Genomic DNA, 12798 nt, shown 5'->3' on the forward strand with positions numbered 1-12798 from the left:
CTCCAACAAACCCTCAATTCAAGCTGAGTATTGATCAGTGTCCCAGTACTGATGTTGAAAGAGCCTATATGAATAGCATTCTGTATACTAATATAGTTGGTTCTTTGATGTATGCTATGGTCTGTACTAGACCCGACATAGCATATGCAGTAAGTCTTGTAAGCAGGTACATGGCGAATCCTGGAAAGGCTCACTGGCAAGCATTGAAGTGGATTTTAAGGTACATAAATGGGTCTCTGAATAGAGTCCTAATTTATGGTGGAGCCTTGGGTGAAGATAGTAAAGCAGTAATAGAAGGATATGTCGACTCTGATTATGCAGGTTGTATGGATTCCAGAAAATCTATTTCTGGATATGTTTTCACTATGTTTGGCACTGCAATTAGTTGGAAAGCAACACTTCAGAAGGTTGTTGCTCTATCAACCACTGAAGCGGAGTATATTGCCCTAACTGAAGCTGTGAAAGAAGCATTGTGGCTTGAAGGTTTTGCGAAGGAGCTAAAACTTCAAGGTCGAGGTATCACTGTTAAATGTGATAGTCAAAGTGCAATACACCTGTCGAAGAATTCAGCCTATCATGAGCGAACTAAGCACATTGATGTGAGGCTGTATTTTGTCAGAGGAGTAATCGAGCGTGGAGAAGTCCAAGTGCTGAAGGTTTCGACTGAAGACAATGCTGCTGATATGATCACCAAGACATTGCCGAGTTGCAAGTTTTTCCACTGTATGTAGTTGATAAAGCTGCATGAAGAAAGCTATTTTGTTCCTTGACGTTGTAGAGTTAGGTCCAAGGTGGAGATTTGTGAGATATTGGATCGAACTCTAGTATTGTCGAAGGGTAGCTTCTTGGTTCGACAGTTCGACAGAGTTAAGCATGAAATCGAAGGATTGTTCACATGCTGGTGTCGAAGTGTGCATGCTATAGTCGAAGATGGGTCTAGCATGCAGATGTCGAAGATGCTAGGGTTGTTAGCATGTTAAATTAGGTTTTAGTGTTTAAACCCTAATTTGTTAAGTTAGCTTGTTTATTAAGTTGGCTTGTGTAATGGGCCTTGCTGAAAAAGCCCATTAGTTAGTATGTTAGGTTTTATTATAAATAGCATATTAGTCTCTCATCATTGCTAAGCTGCAAATCCTAATTTAGGGTGAGAGAGATTATTTGTTATTCTTGTAAACTTGTAATCTTGTTTTAAGAGAAAGTAAAAGAATAGCAGTTATAACCAATATTTGTGTTCTTCTCTTCTTCCTTGTCCTTTATTCATCCCTTGTTTTATACTTTGTTCTTGACATTGAATTCACAACACTCTACATTATATCAATTTTGATATTAATCAGGTAGAAAGCAAATCGATGTCCTCAAATTTAATCAATTTTAGAGTTATCCTAGTCCTAAAGTTATATCTTTTTCTTTTGCGTGCTAGGATTTAGTCTTTTCAACAAAAATAAGTAAAGAAGTCAGATAATGTTTGATGTCCAAGAGGATGACAATTAAATTTGGTTTGCTTCATATTATTTCGTTTAGTGAGACAATTTCATATATTATAGATACTTTTTTCAATGTGAGTTACAGAAAAAATATATATTCACATGATTTACTCAATTTGGTACGTTTGTGATATTTTGAATTTGATATTTTCATAAAGTCTATTGGTAGGTATAAAAAGTATTTTTGCGACTAAAGAGTTGGAACCAACAGAATTGAGCATTGAAAGAATGCCACACTCAAAGGAAAATTTTGTGCATGGGTAGAAAGACAGATAAAGAAAGAGAGAGAGGTAGATGTAGATGTTAAATGCTATTAAATCATATTGGTGAAATGTCATATAAACAGATGAATTGAGTGCAACTAACTACCACAATTTGGTAGGGCAACAAAATAATACTATTTTTATTAAAATACTTTCATCTTTAAAGTTTCCTGCTCTCTAATTTGACCTCCCCAGAATATCATTTATATACATCAAATAGTAGTAACATACATCAATTCACACTGATAATTTATACATAACAATTCACCGAAAGCCATAATAGAAAACAATTTCCATATGCCATTACATCCAAAGAAACAATTCAAGTAACTCAGACAAGAGTAGATTGTGCAAATCTCTGGTTAAGTAGTACCTATTACCTAATTCAATCTGTACAGGGATATACATATAAGCTAGCTAGATACAAATTTACCATCACAACTTCACCACCAACCCACAATAACAAAGGGTTGGATATTTTTGGTAGAAGTGGGAAGCAACAACTGCAACTCTACATATATAACATAAACTAAATTTGGTGAATCAGATTCGGACTTTATATGACTAGCTTCGCATCGAAAGGGCGTAACAACTATCAATCCAAGACAACAGCATACATTAAAATCTGTCTGTTGCAATGACTTACCTTATGTGAGAGTCATACATGTCAAAGATAGAGTCTGGAACAATCAATGGCAACTTATCTATGTACATGAAAAGCCTTCTGAGATTCTCCCTTGTCACAGTTGCCATATCAACCACATCCTTTCTATCAGTGAATACCCAGAGATCCCCTGAGTTCACTCTCTTCAGACTGTCACGGCAGAATGGGCACGACTGTGATATTGTTCGCCTGCAAAACATACCAAATCAGTTATCAGAACCAAAAACACACTTGGAACCCATGATAAGAGACATGAGACATCTGCTAAAATTTCATATCCTGGGATGATAAAGAGAAAGCGAGTACTACAAATATCTCTGAGAACTAGTCTACAGTCTTACCTTGGTTTGGCAAGAGGCTAGTCAAAAGACTCAAACTTTTAACTAGGTCATGCATAAATAAATCTTACATATGAGCCAACATTCCTCTTCATAGAGTGGAATAATTCCCCCCAGACCCAAAATGTGCATCAAAATTACGCAGATTTAATTCAAATTATGAATCAGAAACCACCAAGGGTTTATCAAACTGGTAAAATCAAACGCGTAAAACAAAATATCTTGGGTTTGAATCAAACGCGTAAAACAAAATATCTTGGGTTTGAATCTTTGTGGGTGGGGATTGTTTTGTAAATACCATTATAAGCCTCATCTCACTAGCTGATGAGCAGATTAAGCAATTAGACAATGGAGCAGACATGGTCCATCAAGAACATGGAAACGGGTCTTCCATTCAAGCAGAATGTATGACTCAAGTGAAATAACGACGATCACAATTGGGGAGCCAAAACAGCATGCCTTTTTTTCATCAATAGAGAAAATTAAAGTGTCACAGCCATCCTCCTGATAGACAGTGGATATTTGACCCCTTCATCCAATTTTTCAATCTAATAAAACTTCACAGGCTAATACTTTCTTTGTCATTCACTTCCAATTAAAACATTTAAATACAAATAAATTCATAAGAATTCCATACAAAGCATGAACACAACTAAAGTAATAATAGTGTCTCACTAATTAAAACACATTTCATTTTTGTTAGTTAAGAAAACTCTTGAGTCCTGATGCTTGCATTTTCCTCACATAAGAACAGCAGTCTATATAAACGGGAAAAGCGCAATGGTATTCTAGACTCTGTCATTCAAAACATATGCATATGCAAGGAAGGGAAACACATCAACAAGTTGAGATAAAGGAAAACTTAATCAATACTTCCATCCTAACCAACTCCAACAAGTCAAATAGAATATAATAGCTGAAGTACTTATCAGCCAAAAGGAACTCAAAAGTCATACAATTTACATCTTTCTAGCAACATAAGCTTGCAAGCCAAACCAGTTAGTTCCACACCAATATGTTTACATCAATACTTCCAAACCCTAATATTATTTTTGTTCTAATGTACTGCATATTCATATTCAGGTAGCAGTAAGGAAAAGTGACAACTCACCTTCATATTCATGATGCCTATAGGTGAAATTGCACCTGCAATCAAGCACAGGATTCTAGAACCAGTTCAATTACCGTGAGTTTTGATTTCCACTACTTACATACTCAAGTATGGCAATAAACATTTTAGCTTGCAAGGTTGCTAACAAATATGACCTAGATAAACTGAACAAACCCAAAACCCAGGGAAATCCAATCAGGCTCAATGATTAAATACTATTACTGAAACACCATAGTCATTTAGTACTGACCACGTCAATAATGCGTGAAATCACCAAAAACCAATAAAGAACAATCATACCAAGAGTCAAACACGAAGTACAAACAAATCAAACAACCCCAAATATTTTCACTTCTTGACATCTATAAAAATGTCATATGACTATGAGAGAGTCAGGAGTTGCACGCACACGAACACACACAATGAAAGAGAAGGAGCAGGAAGTACCATTCTCTATAACACTTGAGGCACATAGCATGATTACAGTTGGGCAACACAATTTTACTATTCATCTCCATACATATCCCACATTCATCTTCTCTTTCAATGTCTATGTCAGAAGATTGCCGGTAGTCATCATCATCTCTTCGACGATACCTCTCCATACATACAGCCTTTTGTTTTATATCCTCAGAATCAGTGACACCTCTTTCAAGTTGCAATAAAGAGGGATAAATAACAGCTGCTCAAACCAGAAATTCAATATATCATCAGCCAACCAAAAACAAAACGCAAACAAACCCAATACTAATAATCAAGTGCATGTTTGGATTGCAGAATCACAGTGAGCCACCACAATTTTGGAAGATACAAACATACAGTTAAGACACAGGGGAAAGATATAATGATATACCATAGAATTCCCTTATACTTGCTTTTCTTTCATGGGTAGACATGGTGGTTGTTCCATCCACATACACCTACATACAACACATAGCAAAATTGTTCACCTAATCCAAGTCACTCACTTCAAAACCTAGAATGAAAAATCAGCACAGCTTACCTTGTAAATTAGGATTCTTAACAATCCAAGAGCTCCAGCAAGATGGCAATCAGTCCATTGAACAAAAAAAAGAAACAAGTGCGCAGCTGGACTATAGGACATCCTCATCTGAAGGCTTGCACCATCATACTCCCTAGGAAAATCTGATGCCCTACAAATACAAATTAAACTAGTATACTGAAGAATTGTTGTCCAAAGGTATATGAAAAACACAAAAAATGAAGAAACCGTTAAATTAAATGAGAAAAAACAAAGGAGGTAAGTAGCGTGTAACTGAAGCAGGAGATGATATATACAACATTGAGATGGTAAAAAAGCAAGAATTGACGATAAAAATGAGTAAAGTAGAATTGAAGCACCATAAATGATTAAACAAGAAAAATAGAAATTTTGGGAAAGTAAAAGGGAATATAATGAAGAAATAAAATGAGGATGAAGAACGAACAGAGTATTGGCGTGTTGGATATCAGCTTCAAGGACTTTTAAGGAATCCTTGAAAGACTTGCGCATGGAAGCCACGTACATGTCTCTCTGTCAGTCACCAAAGCAACCTTTTGAAATGGAAGAAGAAGAAGATGAAATATCTGGTTTGTTGGGGGTTTAGTTTCTCTCACTAGAATATGTATGAGACAAGAGTGAAAAAGAGAAGAAGAAGAAGAAGAAGAGAGAGAGAGAAGGGGAGTGGTTGAATTGATTCGTGTTGGTTCTATACTGTTCTTCAAAGCCAAGAGGCGAAGCTTGTCAGGACACGCGTAAGCATCAACACCCTCCTATTCTCGCCCCTATTATTCTTTTTCTTTTGGCTTAATACATCCTTTGGTACCTTAGTTTAATTTTAGGTTTCAATTCAGTCCCTGATCAGTCCCTGATGTAATAAACGTTACGTTGTGGTCTGATAGGAAGATTCCTATCAACACTATAAAATTAGGGTTTTCTAACTAAAAGGGGAAGAACACTAAAAGTAAAGGAAATTAAAATAAAAGATAAAAGATAACTTTTGATTTCATTGATAATTTTTCTCACCTCTCAATGACTACATATATAGTAGTAGAAGTGGATATTAACTAAAAGCCCAATAATTAATTAAAGGCCCAAATATTACTAGAATCCAATAACAATACTAACCGGAAACACCGAGATGGTAAAAAACACCGAGATCTTCATTTTATCACCTCTCATTTTATAGCTAATATCCACTTTACTCATTAATTAAAGGCCCAACATTGAGATGGTAAAAAAGCAAGAATTGCGGTCTGTAGTATTAATATAAATTTTATAATACTCTTCTATCATTGCCAACCCCTTCAAAACAACCTTGTCCTCAAGGTTGTAAAATAACACTTAAACTGCATAATTGTGGTGGCTACATTACTCTTTCCTGGATCCCACACAATGAAGAGAAAGACTACAGACCGCAATTGCTCTTCCCCTGCAATTCTCATGGCTGACCTTACATTATCAAGTAACAAAGGCCAAATGAGATTCCCTTCTCTCTTGTATTCCTGACAGAATAATGCACCTTTCTCTTTCGCAGCATTCACCAAGCCTTCGATGAAATTGGCCGATGATTCTGATACAACTGGTGTCATATGAGAGTCATCCTCGAGTGGTCCAACACTTAGTTTCGCTACCTTAACCTTCAATTTCTCGATTAAAGCATCAGTTATTACCGGTACAACCTTCACAGCAGTACACCACTGACCACTGTATGAAAAACCTCCTTTTATGATGTTTGCACCAACCAAATTAAGATCAACATCTTCAAGTACAATGCAAGCATCTTTTAAGCTACCAGATTTCCCAAGAATGAAGATCAATGAGCTATAAAATGGAGTATCAGCCACAAAATCAGAATTAGAACCTAAATAGGCCAGATCAAACATCGGGTTATCATCATCATTCTCACCATTCAGAACATCCTTAAACGGCACCAAAGGCTCAATTCCAGAAACCATACTAACCGGAAACACCGCTGACAAAGAAGCTTGTTTCAACGAAGCACCGCCACCTTGTTTCCGATTTCTGCATTTACCAACAGCACGCGGGGATTCGACAACCCGGGTTGACTCATCTTCATCAATTTTCGAAGATTTCCGAGTATCATCGCCATTCAAACTCCCATCCTTCTTATCATTATTTTTGGTGTCGGGTGAAAGAAAAGGCTTGTTCTTCGTGTTCTTGAAGGAAACAAATATCATTGGAAACGCAGCCTGCCTTTGTCCAAAAGTTGTTTGGGATATGATTTTGTATGGAGAGAGAGAAAGTCTTGCTGAATTGATGTGAGTGGTGATAGGGAGCTACACGTGATCACTATAGCAATAGGTGGGACATTTTTTTGAATGAATGGTTGTGATGAATTCTGAATGAATCGAGGGAAGTGTATAGGTGGATGATTATTTTCAAAGGATAAGAAGGAATCTTTTTGCAGTATGGGAGAGTGCGTTGACGGTGCGACAGGTGGCAAGCGCGTGGGGCTGCTGTGACTGAAGTGCAGCAGGCGCGTGGCAGGCTTTAATTGAACCGTTGGATGCTTTTTCCCAGCATTACACAGTGGTGAAAGCTTGATTAATTCATTCTGCAAACATGGATATGGTGGCTCTTGTAGGAAAACAGATGCAGTTGTCTTTGTTGCGTGAGATTTCAGCTGAGATATCATGGAAGATATTGTCGAAAGGGTGGCCGGAGAAGTCCCCGTAAATATATTTTTCGTCATATTATCTTCATAGCAAAACGAGTTCAGAGGTGGCGGTGGTATTGGAGGCTTATCAAATATTGACTCCGGTGGTGGCTCCGGTGGTGATTTCTCTCCCCGTGACTCTATTTCTTCATCCTCTTCTGTCATCAGATTTGGTTGTTCCGGCTGTGTTTTGTATAAGTTTGATGATGCTTCTAGGCCCTCCTTAACAGATTTAACATCACCATTGAAGCTGATGTGTTTGAAGAGAGAATCTGGACTACAAGTTGAATGTGTCAGATTAGAAAAAGGTGAGGATGCCCTAAAACAAGGAGATTGGATTTGTTCAACAACTAAATCTTCAAGAAATGAACTTTTCTCGATGGATTTCATAGATTCCAGATCTGACTTTTCATCCTCTTCTATTGGTAAAAGCTCCCTCCATTCAGGTTTAAATTTCCATAGCAAAGCTGTGGTGAATGTATCCCAATTTGATTATGGGTGGAGGTGAAACCACCATAGCCACCTGATCGGAAAAATAGCAAGTGTACTATTTTCACCGATGTAGTAATAATGGGTTTTACCCCAAGTATCGATCACGAGGATTGCGTAGGAAACACAAGTTATTTAAGTCAATTAAACAAAAGAGCAAATAGGTGTTTTGTTATAATGCAATAAGTAAATTTAAATAAAAGAAATAATAAAAATAAGCTGAAATTAAAGTTTGACTTTTTAGATGTAATTTGAGGTAATGCCAGGGTAGGTGTTTGATCTTCCTTATAATGACTCTGTAAAAAGATCTCTTTAACAAGTTCATAGAATGCAACTATTTGTTCTTAAGGGTGTTTCCCTAAGTCCTTAGTGGAAAACCTTTTGGTTTGCAATCCTATTTCCTAAGTCCTTAGAAACAAAGGTTTGCAAACCAAAGATGTAAATAATCAAGAATGTTGAAATAACCTTTCGGTATCCCTAGTCCTAGGTGATAACTACTAGATCAAATTGTTTAAAAACCTTAACAACCGTAGTCCTACAAATTGTTAACCGTAGATCAATCTTTGTTTTTCCGACAAAGAAGGCATAAAAACATTAAACAATCAAATTGCATAAAACTAATACTTGATTAAAGAAATACGGAATTCAAAAGTCATTACAATTCAAATCAGGGACACCCCCCTGGCATTGGGGGGTTTAGCCTCTCATAATATTCAAGAAACCAAAATCAGAAAGTTTAGACATTTACAAAAGATTAGGAGAACTCTGATCTTCAATGGTTTCCACCGTTGAATCTCTTCGTCTTCCACAACCTTGATGAAGCTATCTTTCTCTGCTCTGGAATTCTATCGTACGATCAAAAAAAAGTCCCTTCTCCTTGTCTTTCAATCTTCTTTTAATCCCTCTAGGTTTTCAGATATCAGCCATAATACCCAAACTGCCCCTGGAACTTTAAAAATTGGAAAAAACCAAAATTCAGAAATTCTGTCCGCACAGCTGACACGGCCGTGTCACTTGACACAGTCTGACAGTGTCTGTCTCTGCCTCTTTTGGTTTTGACTTCAAAATCAAAGTTGTAGCCCTTTTCGTTAGCGAAATTTTGCCACCGGAACCGCGTCATTCCGAGTTACGAAGCTCCAGTTATGATCAAAATACTACACGCATGTCACGATTTTCAGCTTCTTTTACACCAACACTTGTGCAATTTCCATCTGATCCAGAATTAACCTACAACCACCAAGTAGAGAGATCAAAAGCATCTAAAAAGACATGATAAAGGGAACAAAAACATAATGCAAGCAATTAACTAATATTAAAGGAATCAACGAAAAACTCTTGAAAACAACCACAAAGTGTTACCAAGTATGACGATCTTATGCCGAATTTATGACGAAATTAAGTAGAAATGGTGACCGATCACCACCATGTGAGAGCGTCGCCTCTCATTGAACAAGCAGTTTCAATCATCTTTTCCTCTTCTGATATTCCTCTAATGATGAAAGATTTCTCAGAGCAAAGGATCCACCAATAAGCGTCTTTTTTGCCATCAAAATTAGATATCTTGAACGGAGAAGGATTTAGAGTGTCTTCCCTAACAAACTGAGAGATTGAATCTGTAACGGTGAAAAATTCACTTTCAGCACTGACTATGACTTCTGATTGGTGTTGAAAGGTAAAGTTGTTGATGGGGGTGGAGTTATGGTGTGCATTTGATGTCTTCGCTGTATATGGTGGTTGAAGGTGTGGAGTGCAAATTGTTTGTTGCTGGTGGTGACCATTATTGTAGCCAAAAGATGTTGAATCCGATGGGTTGATCATAGGTGGTGTATATCCATGATTAAAATGCATAGTTGGTGATGGAGATGTAACATGAGTATTTGTGGAATAAGATGAAAGAACTTCCCATGGAAAAGATGGAGATGAAGGTGTGATAGGAGTGGTGTTCATAGAATAGAAATCGAAGGTGGAGTGATAGGATGGAATTGAAGGGGGAGGATAAGGATAATCCATAGGAGGATTTGAGTACATGATGAAAGCACCAATTGATAGGAAGATTCCTATCAAGACTATAAAATTAGGGTTTTCTAACTAAAAGGGGAAGAACACTAAAAGTAAAGAAAATTAAAATAAAAGATAAAAAATAATTTTTGACTTCATTGATAATTTTTCTCACCTCTCAATGACTACATATATAGTAGTAGAAGTGGATATTAACTAAAAGCCCAATAACTAATTAAAGGCCCAAATATTACTAGAATCCAATAACAATACTAATAACTATTAATATAAATTTTATAATACTCTTCTATCATGGTCCCTTATTTGTACTTCTGTTAGAACATGTTGTCCTTTCTGTTAAGTTTTATGTTTTTGTGTTAGTTTTTGCCTTGTTGGCAGTCCAGCTGGGCATCAGTAGCTGACATGGATTTATGATTAAAAAATGAAGGAACCTCTTTGACGTTCCTTATTTCTTTCTCATCTATCATATTCATTTTATGTTTTCTCCCACAACCCCCTTTCATTCACTAGGGTTCGTGAATGATTCATCTTCATACATAGTTCATTCCCAGCTTCATCTTCGTGCAGTAAGGTACCACGCGTTATATGTTATCAGTACTGATTTCTTACATTTTCCTTCATATCTCCTACGGGAACTTCGTTCATATATCATACTGATGGTTCTTTCGTCTTCATTTGTTAGGGTTTGTGGAACAAGAAGACATTCTACAATCTAAGATAAGGTATGAATGATGTTTTGCATTTATAGTTTTGATACGTTACCTGTTTTTCTCATTTAGGGTTTTACATAATCCGTGTTTAGGTAATGGATACTCGTTTTGAATGCATTGTTCATCACGGGGTTTTTTTTCTGAGTTCACGAAATTAGGGTACGATGGGTTAGAGGAAATCTGGAAAGTGGATCCTGACTTTTGGAGTTATTTCGAAGTACTAGATGCGTTAAATGAGTTAGGTTATCCAGACATAGATAGTCTTTGGTATCATGACGAAATGGAGAGTAATAGCATTGTTGAGTTGACAGATGACATAGGAACTAGGAGGATGCATGTAATAGCTGAGTTGACTGGGGAAGTCCATTTATATGTTTTGCATCCTGTGCTAGAACCAGATATTATTGAGGATATTGGTGGAGTTGAAACTAATGTAACAAACACAATGAATAAAGGAGAGATAAATGCTGATAGTTTAGGAGACATGGAGAATGTAGTGGGGACCACTGAAGATTCACTTAATATAGAAGCTGAAGTTGAAAGTACAGACACAGATATGGAATATGGAGACAAGGGGACCACAGAGGTAGAACAAGTTGGTGGGACCATGGAATCAGGACATAGTGAGGGGACCAAAGAAGCAGTAGCAGTTGAGGGACTAAACTGTAACATGGAAGATACCGAGGGACTGAACTGTGACAAAGATGTTGAAGTTGATCTGAACTTTGAGAAGGAAGTTGAATCTGAACTGAACTTTGAAGAAGAGTTACCAGGTGGTGATGTTGAGGGGACCAAAGATACTGATGGACTGAATTGTGACAAAGATGTTGAAGTTGATCTGAACTTTGAGAAGGAGGTTGAATCTGAACTGAACTTTGAAGAGGAGTTACCAGGTGGTGATGTTGAGGGGACCAAAGATACTGATGGACTAAATTATGACAAAGATGTTGAAGTTGATCTGAACTTTGAGAAGGAGGTTGAATCTAAACTGAACTTTGAAGAGGAGTTACCAGGTGGTGATGTTGAGGGGACCAAAGATACTGATGGACTGAAAAGTGGTAGTGAAGATAGTGCAATAGGAATAGACTTTGAAGATTCTGATAATGATGTGGTGATGACTGAAGCAGTGGCAGTTGATGATGCTGAAATATCTGAGGATGGGACAAAAAAGGGTAAGGGAAAAGGGAAAAGTAAAGGAAAAGTTAAAGCTAAGAGGAAGGGGAATGAGAAGGGGAAGGGGAAGGGGAAGGTAAAAGGGAATGGAGAAAATTTGTGGGAGAAGAAGGACTATGCTGAATTGCAACCACCACCTATCAAGAGGCAGCCAGGAAGGCCAAAGAAGAAGAGAACTAGAGACCCATCTGAAAGTATAAGGAATGAGACTCAACTCAAAAGAGAAAACTTTGGCATTAAGTGCAGTAGGTGCCACATGATGGGGCACAACAAATCAACATGCAAACTGCCACCACCAAGCCAGTCTGCTCAACCTGAAACTACTCAGCCTGAGCCAATTCAGCATGGACCTAGCCAGCCTGAAGCTACTCAACCTGAAGCTACTCAGCAAGAATCAACCCAGACTGAAGCAATTGTGAATGAGGCTTTTATGCCCTTATGTATTTTGTGTATTATCTAGTCTGAACAAAAACCTAGGCTTTCATGTCATTTTGTATGTTTCTGTCATCGAGCAAGTACTTAGGCTTTCATGCCATTTTGTTATGTTTGTGTCATTGAACAATTATGTTTGTGTCAACAGAACACATAGCTTTTATAATGCAAAGTGTTTTATTTAACTCCTTATGTCAATATTTACATATAGCCATCAATCTACAACTATACATATAGCCGTCAATCTATAAGTATACATATTGTTACAATATCAATCTGCAAGTATACATATTGTTACAATATCAATGCAAGTATACATATTGTTACAATATCAATCTGCAATAATTATCAATCTGCAACAATTATCAATCTGCAACAATTTTTACAATATCAGTATATAACATATAACAGATGGTTAAATAACACTCAGTATTG

General features: G+C 37.0%; 1 protein-coding gene across 1 annotated transcript; it reads right to left on the reverse strand.

The window, feature by feature from the left end:
• Positions 1 to 1975: 1975 nt before the first annotated feature.
• On the reverse strand, positions 1976 to 5617 carry LOC131602697 (E3 ubiquitin-protein ligase AIRP2-like). The gene is made up of 5 exons (XM_058874868.1): positions 5309 to 5617; positions 4864 to 5014; positions 4714 to 4780; positions 4308 to 4542; positions 1976 to 2600 (listed from the first exon to the last, which is right to left on the reverse strand). The coding sequence occupies exons 1-5, from the start codon at positions 5386 to 5388 to the stop codon at positions 2390 to 2392; spliced, it is 744 nt and encodes a 247-aa protein (XP_058730851.1). The 5' UTR covers positions 5389 to 5617; the 3' UTR covers positions 1976 to 2389.
• Positions 5618 to 12798: the final 7181 nt, after the last annotated feature.

Source organism: Vicia villosa, linkage group LG5, assembly GCF_029867415.1.
Source record: "Vicia villosa cultivar HV-30 ecotype Madison, WI linkage group LG5, Vvil1.0, whole genome shotgun sequence".
NCBI lineage: Eukaryota > Viridiplantae > Streptophyta > Magnoliopsida > Fabales > Fabaceae > Vicia > Vicia villosa.

Coding starts and splice junctions, on each gene's coding strand:
- LOC131602697 (XM_058874868.1), bottom strand. CDS start 5,388: ATGTACGTGGCTTCCATGCGCAAGTCTTTCAAGGATTCCTTAAAAGTC. Junction 4,781..4,863: donor TAAGAATCCTAATTTACAAG/GTAAGCTGTGCT, acceptor TGTTGTATGTAG/GTGTATGTGGATGGAACAAC. Junction 2,601..4,307: donor CTCAAGTGTTATAGAGAATG/GTACTTCCTGCT, acceptor TATGTTTTGCAG/GCGAACAATATCACAGTCGT.